General features: G+C 41.0%; 1 protein-coding gene across 1 annotated transcript in view; it reads left to right on the forward strand.

Annotated features, from left to right (window-relative positions):
• Positions 1 to 16917, forward strand: part of ARHGAP5 (Rho GTPase activating protein 5) — a 97035-nt gene that overhangs the window by 37472 nt on the left and 42646 nt on the right. The window contains exon 3 of the mRNA XM_077464821.1: positions 8796 to 8940. Within this exon, the coding sequence (XP_077320947.1) occupies positions 8796 to 8940 (145 nt within the window). The remainder of the gene's footprint in view (positions 1 to 8795; positions 8941 to 16917) is intronic.

Here is a 16917-nt window from a genome sequence, read left to right on the forward strand (position 1 = left end):
TGAGGGGAGAGAGAGGGCAGTGATGCTGCTCTCGTGCACAGCGATGGATCGAAAGAGGAGACGGTAAGTAATTTGAGTGGGGGGGGGGGGTGCTGATACTGCAAAGTGTTTTGTTTTATTTTTGTTTTTTTTAGGGGTTGTAAAGGTTCAGGGTTAAAAAAAAAAAAAAAAAGTCTTACAGCTGCTGTGCAGTTGGTTTTGCACAGAGTGGCCCTGATCCTCCTCTACTGGGGTCCCTTAGCGGCGCTCCTGGTTCCTCCTCTTCTCGATTTCCCTGTCGGAGAAGTGCTCTCCTTAGAGACACCCCCTGTGGGCGTGCTCCCGTGTCCTGCTTCTGCGTCTATTGACAAAGAAAGCAGGACTTGTGCCCGCCCCCGGCGCCCGTGCCACTGGATTTGATTGACCGCAGCGGAAGCCAATGGCTGCGCTGCTATCAATCTATCCGATAAGGACACAAGACACCGGCCAGAGCTGGTGTGCTTGTTCCTGTCATGGGAAACACAGGGCTCAGGTAAGTATAACGGGGGCTCGGGGGGGGCTGCTGAATGACAGAAGGTTTTTCACCTTAATGCATAAAGGTGAAGAGCCTTGAGGGTTTACAGGTAAGGTAAAAAAGCCTTTAGAACCAGTTCAATATATTCATTTACTTTACAAAATAGGGATTCAACTTTAAAGTGTACAGTTGTAGTTGTACTTCAGTGTCCCAGCTGCACTCGGTCTCCATTTTTGCCTGATGGCTGGCTTGCTCTTCTGCCATCTTGTGCAGGGTCCCTAGAAAACTTTGCAATGCATTCTACAGAGGCTTTGCCGGCTACCTTGTGTGATTTTCACCTTAATGGTAGCTGCCTGGGGTGTTCCGAGGGTGGGAGACGCTGTAAAGGTGTCAGGATTTTTTGTCTTGCTAAGTGTGATGGGGCGGCCCCACAGACCAACCAGCCAAGAGATGAGAGGGGACAGATCATAAGCAAACCCATACATTATTGGCACAATGAATCATCCTGGATCGGGGTCTACCTAGCCACTCTGAAAGACAGTTGACACTTTGTGCAGGCATGGAAGGACCAGCTATTTCTTCATTGTTGCACTTTGCAAAGTTTTATCCCACTACAAGAACACTCTCAGGGATGCCTCGATATAGCGATGCACCCGAGATTAAAACAATATTTCACTCTGGAAGTGAATGCTTTTTTTTTCAATAGTATAATCACACTAAATTTTTTTTTTTAATTTTGAGCTAGAGCTTTGTGTTTGCAACCTGAACCTTTCTTCTTTCTTCATGTAAGCTTTTATATCTGACAACAGTTATTCAGTGAATGTGCTTGTCTAAAACAATAGCATTCTGATTGAAATTGTTTCTGACGTTGTATTTTCCTGTAGTTTCGAAAATCTGATTTGACCTAAATTTCCTATTCAAATTAAGGATGTAATTTTTTTTTTTGAATAGAAGCTAATGTGTTTAGCATTAAAGGCACGTAGCAAGTGTGTATTAGTATGTACACATATGTTAACAATGTAATGGCTGTATCCACTTATCGCATTAAATAACTGCTTCTGGAAAAGAGGTATTTTAGGTTTGGCATAAAAAAAAAAAAAAAAATCAAGAGACTTAGTTTACTTCACATCAGCAGTGTACATTTTATTGACTTTTTTTTTTTTTTTTTTTTTGCAACTCCATATGCTGAATTTTCTAATCACCTGAGATTGAAGTCCCACTCATTAACACATCAGGGTTGCGCAATATATTGTGTGTGATATATATATAAAGCTCTCTTGCGCTCTCTCTCTCTTGCGCTCTCTCTCTCTCTCTCTCATATATATATATATATATATATATATATATATATATATATATATATATATATATATATATATATATATATTCGATATATAGATATATAAATTTTTTTTTTATGTGATTGTTTTTATATAACCACCAAGCAAATAGATACATTTCTTGTTGAACTAAATATTTCAGCCCTAGGTAAAAGATTGTATTTACTTTTTGCTGCAGAAAAATACAAGTTACTGCATGCTTTTTATCTCTTCCTTTTTTTTTATGTGCTTTCCTCACAAAATATGCATATATTTGTTTTTTTGTTTTACTTGGCATTGGTGCAGAAGAGGTAATTGCTTTATTCTGACCTCTCTCTCTCGCTTGCACCGAAATGGCATATTAAAGCAGAACTTGGATCAAAGATAATCCCAGAATCTCAATTTGTTCCATAGGTATACTCTGCCTGCATTTCCTATTTGCATAGTTTAACACCCTTCTGCCTGAAATTATTATAACGGTAATTGCCTTTTTAATGAAAAAATGGCTGAAGTTTTTCTTTGCCTCCTCTCCTTTGTCACAGCCTGTCAATAAAAACATGCAGTTAAGCTGCATTTTTATCACTCTTCAAAAAACGTTCCCCCTTAAACGGCAAAAGCAGCGTGCGCATGTTGCAGCGCAGAACAGGAAAAATGGGACTGGGGGATCATTTTTGCTGTGCCATGATGCAATATGCATGCACTGCCTTTGCAGCTTAAGGGGGAACAGTTGGGAGGGTGTTAAAAATAAAAACGTGACCCAACTGTCGAGACTTCTTCTCCACAATGTAAGCCCTGATGAGGGGTAAGACAGTAAATCCCCCCCCCCCCCCCCCAACACCTTGGCTATCAACTCTCGATAGATCGTCTTACTGTGATCACTATAATTTCATATCTCACTCAATCTCTGGCTTGGTACCACGTTTTTATCAGGGCAGCATCATGGCTACTTAGTTGCAGCATGGTGGTGTCGGTTTTTAGAGGTTGAAACAGGCAGTGAGGAAGCAACATTTTCAAATGTTCTCTAAAGAGTCATCCAATGCGGAGGCTAGTGTAAACAAGCCCTGGTTGACTGCTTTGCTGGTCTGTCTCCATGCTATAAAGGGAAGTTAAAGTACTTATATATTTGTATTAAAAGTTACAGTAGTTAATGGTTTATTTATTACATAACTGGGTTAATACTGTACAAGCCTTTTTTTGATTGTGTGCACATACTAAAGTGCAAATTTCTTAACATGAAAACACACTTAAAACCCCAACGCATTAATCATTTCTGAAAGCAGAGGCCCTGTAGAATAAAATAGGGGGTAGTTCCAAGTTTGTCACCTCTGTTGGCATTTGCACCAGTCTGCATCAGCGACCCCTGGGTCCAATCTGTCATTTAAAAAGGCTGAGGTTTTCTCTGCCCCTCTTTTGCTCCCTACCCTTTAATCTAACCACATTAGCTGAAAAATGAACAGAATACTGGTCACATGGTCACATTTCGTCAACTTCAGTCACATGGAATGGTTGTAGGAGTCCCTCCAAGGGAAAAGTTCTGAAGTTTTTATTAAAACCTGTTTGGTCCCCAAACCAGATGGAGGCATCTAACCCACATTGGATGTAAAATGTCTAAAACGGATTAAGGGCCAGTTCACACCACATGCAGTCTAGTGCATTTTTTCTGCATAAAAAATGCATGGAAAAAAGTTATATGGTTTCCAATGGCATAGTTCACACCAGTGCGGTCCGTTCCAGGGCTTTTCAGTTTCAGAAAAGTAGAACATGCTGCCATTTTCTTTCACTGGACTATACTGGAATATGGGAAAAGCACTGGAACACATGAAAAATGCATCTTCCTCTTCCCCACACATCAGCCCCTTCTGTGTTTTGCTGTGGGAGACCAACACTTCTAATTTTGTAGTACTATTCGGGCTCTCCCCGTGCTCCTTCTGCAGATCCCAGGGCTTTCATTTCACAGATTACTCTGACAATCTTCTGCTGAAGGATTTTTCAGACACAGCATTGTCTGCCAGCAGCCAAGACTGTTCAGTTCCTTCAAACCTTCGGGTGGTTAATAAACTTTCCAAGGTTTGTCCTCTAGCCCTTAAACTGTCTGGATTACATGGTTTTAATCTTGCGCATAACCCAAGCCAGAATTTTTATTTTCTCTAGAAAAATGCTCAGTTTCACTCAAGACCGCTTCAGTGCAACATCGAACCTTATACACTTTGACATTCTTTTGCATTTGTCCAGCCAGACAAATCTCTCTACCATGGTAAATCTACAACTCTTCCCTGGTGTCGGGAAAGTCTTTTTCTTCCCATGCTGTGGAAGGTGGTGACAAACGAATACCAGCCTTACAGGCTGGAGGATAGTTTACAATTCCTTAGTTCAGAGGACCTTCAACTTTAGAGGAGTTTAGACTCCCCATCAATATTCTGGAAGTGAGAGCCATCAAAATTCCATTAACATCACAACACTGGACATCCTCTTCTGCAAGGTCACCCAGTCAGAGTGCAGTTGGACAATGCTACAGAAGTGGCCTACATAAACAATCGGGAACACCAGAAGTGGAGCAGCCATAAGAGCAACAAACATGATACTCTCCTGGTTGTAAAAATCACATTCACGCTATCTCTGCTATCCACATTCCTGGCATAAACAATTGCTAGTCAGACTGTCTAAGCTGCCATTTTCTATACCTAGGGCATGGTCTCTGCTCTCTGAGATCTTCTTGAATCCCTTTCACTGGAAAGACTTATTTTGCCGGGTCCAAGGAAATACTCATATTTTAGCCCTTATTCATCTCAACAAGTGTCTGACCCTGAGTACCCTTAAGGACAGGTTTATGCCATATCCATTCTTTTCAGAAACGTCTCGCTTCACAATTCTAATCCAAAACTTTTCTTCATGAAGTTGCTCACATAAATATTCCAGTTTGACCTTTTGTGTCCTCTTAGGATCTCCACCTGGTGTTCTCTGTACCTCAGAGCATCCCCTCCCCTTTGAGACGTTAAGAGAGATCAAAGATGTCACACATAGGGTTGCTTTCCTGGTGGCCATTACATCTGTTAGGTGCGTTTTCTGAGCCGTCATCCCAATCTTTTAAAGAGTCTCTTCTTGTTGTACATAAGTACAAAGTGGTCCTGAGACCAAGACCTTCGTTTCTACCCAGAGAGGTCTTTCTTCCCCTGACTTGTCCCTTGAGCACAGAGATTTTCAGAATCTTTTGATATTATGTACTGTAGATGACTTTATATTTCAAGTCGCTGCAATTGTATGTTGAAGAACATTATTCTGAAGTTGTTCGACAATTATTTAGACGCAGGCGATTGGTGAACCTCTGGCCATCTTTACCTCTGAGACACTCCAGCTCTCTAAGATGCTCTTCTTCTTATACCCAGTCATGTTACTGACCTGTTGCCAATTAAACAGTTTTCCCTCTTGAGCTTTAGTTAACATAATTTACCTTTTTAATGAAGTATGCCCCACAAATTGAAGGGCTGTTATTAGATAATAGAATGTTAGGTGGAAACTTAGTAGAATTCTGAGCTTATACTAAATATGCTTGAAAATGCTCCCTCCCCCTCCTAACACCCATACTAACTAACCTGTGTAAAAAAAAAAAAAGTCTATGTGCCTATTTTTAGGCTGCTTCAGTCCAATCATGTGATCAGCTCCCCTGTGCCAGGTAGTGCACGCTGCAGGGGAGAGGAGGGAGTGCAGACAACAGGCCATAATAAGCCTATTGTGATGCTATTGCTCAGGAATTACCATCCAAACTCTGTCCTCTCCCCTTTTTAGCTGGTGCTGGCTGACATGGAAGCTTATGTGACCAGACAGGAGCTGACTGAGAATATTCTTTTTAGGGATGCAACTAATGATTATTTTGATTTATTAGTTGGCTAATTTTATTTTGATCGGCTAATAACCTTAAAAGTGTGGTGTATAGTTTTAGTTTATATACAAAGTTAAAATATATATAAATAATATAACATTATTAGAGGTTGAATCTGATAAATATCATCGCACTCATTATCGTGACTACGACATTCTGGTGGACACATCGGACATTTTTGGGACCATTGTCATTTTATACAGCAGTCAATGCTATACAAATGCAGTGATTCCTGTGCAAATGATACTGGCAGTGAAGGAGTTAACCACTAGGGGCAGGGTAGGGGTTAAGTATGTCCTGGGGAGTGATTCTTACTGTGGCGGGGTGTGGCTACGTGTGACACGTCACTGATCTCTGCTGCTGATCACAGGGAGCAGAAATCAGTTTCTCTGTCACTAGGCAGCCTGGAACCCGCGACCCGACTAACGGAGTTTGCAGGCTGCCTCTTGGAAGGGCAGTGTACAGGTACGTTAGTTTCCCTGTACGAGCCCTTCTGCCAACATATATCGGCGTGAGGCAATTGGGCAAAGCTTTTTTTTTTTTTTTTTTTTTTTCCATGTAACAGATAATTTTAATTTATAATGCACAAACAATAAAAGAAATGTTAAACTCACCTCTGTGTTATGGTTTTGCACAGAGCAGCCCTGATTCTCCTCTCCTGGGGTCCCCCATCAAAGCTTTTGGCTCCTCCTGCCTTCCGATTGCTCGAATAGCAAGCTGCAAAGTATAGTATAGAGTGCCCCTATAGCAAGATAAAAAAAACCAAAAAAAAAACTTCTGCCTTTTAGAACCACTCGCTTCCTGCCCAGGACTACATGTCCTATGAGACATTGCTCCTCAAACAAGTTCACTTACAGCTCAGTACACCATCCATACAGTCAGTATGTGTGCTGCACTGTGTTTCCTAATATGTAAACAATTAATGCATCCTGTATGCAGACCTAATCGATTATGAAAATAGTTGACAATAATTTTCATATTCGATTAGTAATCGATTAGTTTTGGTCCTAATACTTTATTTTTATTTTGTACACAGGTTAGTATAGGTGTTAAAAAGGGGGAGGGAGTGTTTCTAAGCATAGTTAGTAAAAGCCTGGAATTCTACTTTTAAAGGGTAAGTTCACCTTTACAGAAAACACTGTAACGTGAACTTACACAGGTCCCCCTCCTTGTGCACCTCCCCCGTCCCACTGACCTGGACCACGGCAATCTCCGGTTCTGAGCCCCGTTATATCCACGCCAGGAGTCTGGGCCTTAGAAATACCCTGAGCTGAATGTTCAAAACCTCCCTTGTCAGGAGGCACGTTTTGGAGCATTCTAATTGGTCAGCGCCGTCACATGGGCGGCGCCAACCAATCAGCAGCCACATAGCCTATCCTGTCAGCTATGGGAAAAGATTGTGTGGCTGCAGAGAGGACTTCTAAGCCCTGGGCTCCTGGCGCGGATATACCGGGGCTTAGAACCGGATATTGCCATGGTCCAGGTCAGCGGTACTCAGGAAGGAGACCTGTGTAGGTTCACTTTACAGATTTTTCTGTAAAGGTGAACTTACACTTTAACAGAGAACCCTCGATGATTTTCAGGTTGATAGAGGTGATGGGTCACTTTTTCTTTTAATATTAAGATTTTCAAAAATGTACAATATACAAAAGAGATTTGTATATAAACATATATATCTATATTTATTTTGAGGGTACGGTTTACACCTTCCTTTAACCACTTCCCGACCGACGCACGCCGATGTGCGTTGGCAGAATGGCACACACAGGCAAATGGGCGTACCTGTACGTCCCTTTTAAATTTGCCGCCCTGCCATCGCGCCGCCGCCGGCGTGCTTGTGTGCCGGTCGGGATCCCCGTGAGTACGGTTGCGGGTCCCGCGGACTCTATCACCGTGGGCATACCCGCGATCGTCTCACGGGGCAGCTGAACTAGGAGATGCCGTTGTAAACAGCATCTCCCAGTTCTGCCTAGCAACAAGTGATGCTGATCTCTGCTCCATGTGATTGGAGCAGAGATCAGTGTTCACTGAAAGAAAGCCTAGCCCCCAACAGTTAGTAACAAGCCCCTAGGAACACTTAACCCCTACACTGCCCACTGGTTAACCCCTTCACTGCCAGTGTCTTTTACATTTGCATTTGTATAGCAGTGATTGCTGTATAAATGACAATGGTCCCAAAAATGTGTCAAAAATGCCCGATGTGTCCGCCATAATGTCGCAGTTGCAATATAAGTCGCTGATCGCCGCCATTACTAGTAAAAAAATGCCATAAAATTATCCCCTATTTTGTAAACGCTATAACTTTTGCGCAAATCAATCGCTTATTGCGGTTTTTTTTTTAACCAAAAATATGTAGAAGAATACGTATCGGCCTAAATTGAGGCAAAAAATGTTTTTTTAGATATTTTTGGGGGATATTTTATTATGACAAAAAGTAAAAAATAATGCGTTTTTTTTTTTTTCAAAATTGTCGCTCTATTTTTGTTTATAGCGCAAAAAATAAAAACCGAAGGGGTGATCAAATACCACCAAAAGAAAGCTCTATTTGTGGGAAAAAAAAGACGTCAATTTTGTTTGGGAGCCACCTCGCGCGACAGCGCAATTGCCAGTTAAAGTGACGCAGTGCCGAATCGCAAAAAGTGGTCTGGTCTTAAGCCAGCCAAATGGTCCGGGCTGAAGTGGTTAATCACATATCTTCCCTATCTAGGGTATAAAAAGAGTGCTCTACATAAGCTTTTAATACAATTCAGATATTATAGTTAGAATTTAAAAAATGTAAGTCTAATATTCCATTCATATAGTGGGGAGCACATCTACTTGTAAATTATTCACATTACAGCATATCTATATAGAATAGGAGGAAAGAACAAACGACAGAGGAAAAAGGGTCACTTTTTGTGGTGTCCGCATTTTGAGAAAAACCACCTGCTTTCTTGCTGAAAGGCAGAACTAGGCATCTGCATATGTCAGTTTCGTACAGGATATCCATGAATAGAAGTGTGAAATTTTCACTTCAGTTTGGATGTAAACGCCAAATATTGATAGCCATTATGAATAGGTTCAAAATGTTACATTTTTAATATTTTCATTTTATTTTGTGTGGTAGAAAAAGAAGACAAAGCCCTTTAACCCACCAACACGGCGGAACTGGGAAAGTAATTATTTTGGCAAGCCCCTTCATGAGCTGGTGACCCTAGAGAAGCCTATTCCAGTCTTTGTGAAGAAATGTGTGGACTACATTGAGGACTCAGGTATGAAGTTGTCTGTGTATAAAGCGCTAGCAAGTGTAGCGTTAGTGTTTACCAGTTCGACTTTGTAAATCTCCTGTCATAAAATCTGCTAAATGTTGTTTTTAACTTTTTGACTGATCGTGCTTATATGAATTTGTGGTAGTTGTCAGACATCTCTAAAAGTCCTTTACCTTGATTTAACGGCTAGGCAAACGGTACTGGCAAGCTTGCCAATACAAGCTGAAACTAGTTGGTATTATGAGATCAAACTACAACCCAACTCTGAGCTCTGCTTGCAGATTGTCCCTCATTGTCACTTTTTTTAAGTTTGCATAATTACCTTTTGAGAAGCCAGATATTTGACACTGCTGGTCCCTTTGCCTTTTCTCTGAGCTTGGCCATCCTCCTCAATGAAGAGTTGTGCACCAGTACACTAAGAATCAAGTGCACAGTGGTGACACAATATGTACTGGATTTTTCCAGTTTAAATGATATGCTGGGTACCATTCCCAAAAAACGTGAACATCTTGTGGCAAAAATGTACGATATGCTGCAAGAGCTGCTTTGTTTTTGTTTTTTTCCCCCCTATATACCAGTGCGGACACCTGCATGGTTTAGGTGCAGAAAAACCATAGGCTTTTTTCATATATAGTGATTGCCACCCGAGGCCTCTGCAACTGAGGCCTAATATGTATGTCATGTATGTTTAAAAGCTGTGAAGAAATTTTGGGTTTGATTCATTACAAGGACCCGTTCACGCTAGTGCAATTTCTTCAGCGTCTGCCATTTTTATTTTTTTAATCCTGCTGTCCATGACAATGGAAATCTCATTATTCTCTATGGTGCTGCTCATAGCAATCAACATGATGCAGTGCAATTTTTGAAAAAGTGCAGGTTGTTCTTCTTGTAGGTCTTCCTATTGAATTTAGTAGCAACACAGTAAAATCTGATATAAAAATGCATGTAAGAAATTTTAGGGCATTTTTTTAGGTTTTTTTGTTTTGAAGCATGAAAATGCATGTATAAATACACTGAAAAACGTATTATGCAGCAGCACTATTGTGAACCTAGGCACAAGCTATTGCACTCCTTTTTCATTTTAGAGTGGGAAGAATTTACAAAAAGTAGCACAATGACTGTTAGTGTTGCAGTCAAATCCATTTTGGCAAATAATTCCACTTTTGTAATTACTATGGAGGAAGTTGTATTGGTTTCCTTTTTGCCAGCAAGCACCTTTACATTACATGTGTGCAAAAAAGCATGGCAATGGCTATCGCTGTAGAATGCTGCATCGTGTATGCAATATTTTGCCTCAGATCCTAATCGATTAACTGTAAATATAGGGGTTGCTTTTCTAAAACTGGAGAGTGCAAAATCTGGTGCAGCTGTGCATGTTAGCCAATCGGCTTCTAATTTCTGCTTGTTAAATTAAAGGAGGAGCAGTAGGGCCAAAGTGCAAAACGAAGTGCACTCCTCTAAATTGTTTTAAGCCAATGCTCAGCTGGTCCAAGCTCTGGATCAATCCTAACTTTGGATCCTCCCAGATGCCTGGACTGGCAGTTGGGTCAGTGAGCCATTGGGCAACTGAGCCAGTTGCTCCTGCCCCCCTCCCCAGCCTAGTGCTCCAGTAAACACTGGAGGGGCAGAGCACAGAGCTGGTGACTGATAGTTGCTAGTTCTCGGCTCACTGAAGGCTGAAAACTAAGCGATCAGCGATCTTTTCTTTCTCATTTCTTGGTCTAGAGGCGGCAGGGGACAAATGAAGCATTGGATTGATGCTGCATCCACCTAGGTGAGCTGTCAGTTTGTGATTTAGCCTATTTTGCACTGCAGCAAAATGACCTCAATATTTTTTTGTAATACGACAAACCTATTTTTGTTTTTAATTTTATATTCTAAAGGGATTTTTTCCCCCTAGTTATGCATATAAAAGAGATCAGCTTGATATAAATATCAGTGTGTGCCAATGTTTATAAGCCTTGTAGCGATGTAATTGTGTGATTTTAATATGTTTACATTGGGGCAGCCATATTTGAATATTGGCGCACAAGCTTTTTTTTGCATTGCAGTGCTGCATGGTGGTTCTGATTTACCGCTTCCTATTGCAATACATGTCTGAGTCAACCACCCATGTGACTAGAGCTGCACGATTAATCGTTAAAAAAAATCGTGCTTTCATTCAACCCACTTCACGATTTGAATCCAGTATTACCATGATTCATTCATGTAAATGCAGAGACGTTCTCTGCTCGCTCACTGCTGTCAAAAGTGTTTTTATTTTTTTTTTATTTTTTTTTTATGCTGGAAAATGTTTATAAACCTTGTCTATAAACAAAGTATCTTTTGGTTCTTTTAGATCAAAGGAATGATCTTGGTCTGCAAATTAAGTTGTTGCTTACAAGTTAAAATCAGTATTGTTTGCTAGAAAATTACTTAGAACCTCCAAACTATATATATATATATATATATATAATTATATACCCTAGAGAATAAAATGGCGTTGTTACAATATTTGATGTCACTGTATTTGTGCAGCGGTCTTTCGAGCGCAATTTTTGGGGAAAAAATACACTTCAATGAATTTAAAGAAAAAAAACGAAACTAAAGTTAGCCCAATTTTTTTTTTGTATAATGTGATAGCTGATATTACGCCACGAGAATTGTGATCTTTATCCTAAGCATAACAAATTGTTATTCTCATTTTAATCCAAAATCATGCAGCTCTACATGTAAAAGATATATATATATATATATATATATATATATATATATATATATATATATATATATATATATATATATATATATATATATATATATTTTTTTTTCTCAATAGTTAATAAGCAGGGATGAGTGATTGTTTTTACTGGCTGATCCTCAAATCTGTACCCATTTATGGAAGAGCAAGTATGTAAAATGTGAAAGTCACATTACAGTTTACTTCAGGGTAGTAAAACACTGCAATAGCAAATGTGCACACTAAATGTACATTCTTCTGAGCATTCCAGCTTTATTAATTCTATTGACATGAGTCATTGTTAGTTAAGGTCATTTTGTGTATTAATGGTTTGGGTACAATGGAGAGTCGCGCTAATGCCCATCAGTTTTATAGGTTTTGTTTGCAACTGCCTCTTGTGCAAGAGATTCGTTGAAGTCGCTTTTCACCCACTTTCTTTTCTACACACCACCTGAAACTACCCACCTACTATTTTTGCTAAATGGAGACCATCTATCATCAGCACTCTGGACGTGTTGATCTAGCTGTGGCATTGCGTTGGCGACTCCGGCAGAGGAGGTGTTGATTCTGATTGGAGTTCTCTGTCTGCTTTAAAGGCTGTGTCCTTTTGCTTGTGTACCTTTTACACTATTTTCAACTGAGAGGAATGTGTTAAGGAGCTGTTGGTTCTGTGTTAAGTATCTGGTAGGCAACACAAGCTGTGCGCTTCGAGCCCAGCCACACGCTGCTCCAAACAAGCAAGAAAGGAAGCAGATGCTGTTACAATTGCCCAACCTAAATAAACAGAAGGTTCAGCTATAACAAATATTCTTTTCATTTTTCTGCTTAAGGCTACTGTGGAAAATATGGTTTTGGTATTGTGTGGTATACCTTTTAATTGCAACGATCTTTTGTTATTACTTAGTGCATTAGGCTGCATATACATTTCTCCTTTTTGTATGCCTGTGCTTTCCTCTTTTTTTTTTTATTTTTTTTTTTTTTTTTTTTGGTAAAATATGGGTTTATAACAGTTGACCAACAGTTCTGCATACATATTCAAAAAGAATACAGACAAAACATAAAAATATAAATAGGTTTGTAAGTACACCGTAGCTACATAATTGTGTGTGGTTGCATGATGGAAAAGGTAACGTTCACCTAATTTTCAGAAAGTTTTATAATTCATAAAACCCAGCTAGTTTTTTTTTTTTTTTGCGTTTTTATTTTATTTTTTTAACTAGTAATGGTGATCTGAGATTTTCATCGGGATTGCGGCAGACCGATCGGACACTTTTGACACTATTTTGGGACATTGACATTTATACAGCGATCAGTGCTATAAATAGCCATTGATTACTGTATATTGTCTCTGGCAGGGAAGGGGTTAACACTAGGGGCCGATCAAGGGGTTAAATTATGTGTCCTAGTGGGTGTTTCTGGGGGAGAAGACCGATCAAGGTACCTAAGCAGTAGGAGCAACAGATCACCCCTGGCAGAACGGAGATCTGTCTGTTTATATAGACAGATCTCTGTTCTGTCCTTCTCAGGAGCAATCACAGGCAGCTGATTGCCACCGGCCATGCGCATTGGCTCCTACGTCACATGCGCCCCCTATATACACTCCTTAAAGTGTCCATGGAACAGCTACGGCGGTTTGCGCAGGAGTGCCTTTCTGGTTAGAGCAGAACTCTGGGAAAAACGTAACATGGTAAATCACGTTTTTTTCTTCTTCTTTTTAAGAATCTTTTCGCAGCTCATTTTTCAGTTCGTTTATAGCGCTGCAAAAAAACTGTCTGGGGTTTCATAACAGTTGTGATGCATTCGAATGTGCAGCAACCTGCACCAAACATGCGCTTTGTCACACATTTAAGAAACGAGCTACAAACTTGCATCGCACCTGTGTCCCATACTACCTGTGGCATACTAATAGCAATTTGAGGTGTCATTAACAATTGATGCATTTACATCTCAATCCTGGCTAGTGTGCCATTATGGCAATGTAAGTCCGATGAATGTTTGCAGCACGTTTCCTAAATGTGTATGTGTGGACCATACCATACCATATCACTTGGTACTGCAGTACCTTATGATTTTGGTGCGGCATGTTTATTTAAGAGTAGTTTATGCACTTTTTGAGAGGTCCGGTGCAATTTGCATTATTCAAATGACTAGGTTGCAATATTGGAGCGCGTGGAAGCGCACGTGAATCACACAGAAACACAAACCATGTCCTGTTAGATTCAGGTATATGAAGTCTCTGCAGTTCTTAAGCTTGTTCAGAATAGTAGGTGTAGGCTAAAATAGAAGTACACCGTGGAAAGGAATACATGATTTAAAAGATAAATTCACCCTTTGGCAAAAAAATTATAAATGCACATAATTTTTTATTTTTTTTTGCAGGTAAAAAAAAAGTACATTTTATTTTTTATCGCAGGAGCCTGTAAAGCACTGCACCAGCGATAGGCCTATCACTGGTGCCATGCAGGTCTCCTGCAGATTTGTCAGCGTATCTACTTGCCCGTACAAGGTACGGGCAACCCAATTACTCAGACAGAAAATGAACTACCGCATCGCTCACAGTGCCATAGTAGTTCATTGAGAACTACAAGCCGACAGCCGCTAAGGCTGTTGGGACTTGTAGTTTTCCCTTTCATAGTACACTTGAGTGATGCGACCACATGGGCAAAGCCCTGCCGGTGTTCTGGCATATTCAGTCCGGCCATCATATAGCGTCCGCACCGTACTGCGCATGCGCAGTACGGGGCAGAAGAAGCTTCGTAAAATTTCCGAAGCTGAACGGTGCCTGCGCCGTAAGTGGAGGTGGTAGCCCCACCATCCAAGCGGACATAGGGTTGTGAAAATTAGATGGCCCCTCACGGGCGAGCTTCGCTCGCTGCGCTTTGGGCTCGGCCTCGCTTCGCTCTGCTCTTTTATTTTCCTACTCTATGTCCACTTGGATGGTGGGGCTAGAACCTGGACTCAGTGCGCAGGCGCCGTTCATCCTTGGCTATTTTCGGAATCTGTGTTGCTGTGTACTGCGCATGCGCAGTACACAGCGGACACTATCTGATGGGGGACCTTGTATGATAAGACACCGGCCACATTTTTTTAAAATTGTGACAGTCTGGAGACTTTTCCCCACTATCTATCAATACGGGGGAGTGGCAGCCAGTCCATTTTATAACGTTGCGCACTGAGTATGGTGAACTTATCCTTTAATTGCTGAAAGGTCGCACACCTTCTCACAACTGTGTAAAATGTATGCTTGTCTTCTTTTTCCATTGAGTCACGTCTGCTCAGGATATGCATCAAGTTGACAGTGTTTAGTTTTGTGTTAAAATGGCTACAACACTAGTGAACCCTTCAGTGTTTCTCTATAGCCCTGGTTCATACTGTGTAATTGATGAGTTAAAGGGAAAACTGCTGATTGTTTATGGCAGGGAGTAATTATCCACAGAGATCTTACTGTTTTACTGCATGCTAACATTGAATATCTCTTTGCTTTGTACGTCTCTTAGCTTATTAGTGCCTATTAGTGGGTTTGTATATTGTAAATTACTATGTATAACTCCTTGTAGATCTTTCAGAAAGTAAACAAAGGGAGAATAGTAGTGTTAAAGAGCTGTGGGAAAAGCAGGATAATATGCAAAGTAAAAAGCATAGATTCTGCTCAGCTCTTATAAAGCAGTACCCTCCACAGCTCCTCAGTTTTTGGTCTTTCCTACAATATAGAAGGAGAACTAATATGGAAGTTGTGATGGAGTCACACTTGGGTCTGTGCTGGATGGTGTGACGGCTCATCCTTCCCTCTAGTAATCTTTAAGCACCATGCACTTGAGCAGGGCAGCGTCCGCAAACCTTGGGCACTATCTGTCCTATGTGGTTTTGAGTCATTCTTCCCTCTCAGTATGCTTTATGCTTTCAGTATGTTCATGGTAGGTTCAAGTTTCTTCCAGTCTCTAGAGCCTGATTCTGAAACCGCCTCTGAAAAAGAAGTGGTGGGACTCTGGGTAGATATTTAAGACTTGAAGTGCTAGCCACTAAAGTGCAGAGGAGAGAGGGCAGGTCCTAAACCTGTGCTTCTGGTTCTCTCCCAGCATGAAGGTGTTTGAGAGCTAGAACTGGAGTATCTTTTCATGTGACAACACTGAACAAATAACACTTTGCTACAATGTAAAGTAGTGAGTGTAGAGCTTGTATAACAGTGGAAATTTGCTGTCCCTCTCAAAATAACTCAACAAACAGCCATTAATGTCTAAACCGCTGGCAACAAAAGTGAGTACACCCCTAAGTGAAAATGTCCAAATTTTGCCCAGTTAGCCATTTTCCCTCCCCGGGGTGTCATGTGACTCGTTAGTGCTGCAAGGTCTTAGGTGTGAATGGGGATTAGGTGTTAAATTTTGTTATCGCTCTCACTCTTAATGGTCACTGGAAGTTCAACATGGCACCTCAAGGCAAAGAACAGAAAAGAATTGTTGATCTACATAAAGATGCCCTAGGCTATAAGAAGATTGCCAAGACCCTGAAACTGAGCTGCAGCACAGTGGCCAAGACCATACAGCGGTTTAACAGGACAGGCTCCACTCAACAAGCCTCGCCATGGTCGACCAAAGAAGCTGAGTGCACATGCTCAGCATCATATCCAGAGCTTGTCTTTGGGAAATAGACATGAGTGCTGCCAGTATTGCTGCAGAGGTTGAAGGTGTGGGGGTGGTCAGCCTGTCAGTGCTCTGACCATATGCCGCACACTGCATCAAATTGGTAGGCATGGCTGTCATCTCAGAAGGAAGCCTCTTCTAAAGATGATGCACAAGAAAGCCCACAAACAGTTTGCTGAAGACAAGCCGACTAAGGACATGGATTACTGGAACCATGTCCTGTGGTCTGATGAGACCAAGATAAACGTATTTGGTTCAGATGGTGTTAAGCGTGTGTGGTGGCAACCCTGTGAGGAGTACAAAGACAAGTGTGTCTTGCCTACAGTCAAGCATGGTGGTGAGAGTGTCATGGTCTGGGACTGCACGAATGCTGCCTGCACTGGGGAGCTACAGTTCATTGAGGGAACCATGAATGCCAACATGTACTGACATACTATAGCAGAGACTGTGTGTCATTTCTTCAGCGTTGTCACATGAAAAGATATAATAAAATATTCACAAAAATGTGAGGGTGTACTCAATTTTGTGAGATGCTGTATATGCTTACATTTTCCCCCTTGGTTTGAGGTCCTGTCTGGGCACGTGAATGCTTGGTTGATTGTGTGTGTGTGTTTTCTTTTTATT

Source organism: Lithobates pipiens, unplaced genomic scaffold (assembly GCF_037356315.1).
Source record: "Lithobates pipiens isolate NorthernLeopardFrog02 unplaced genomic scaffold, aLitPip1_a1.2 Scaffold_30, whole genome shotgun sequence".
Taxonomy (NCBI): Eukaryota; Metazoa; Chordata; class Amphibia; order Anura; family Ranidae; genus Lithobates; species Lithobates pipiens.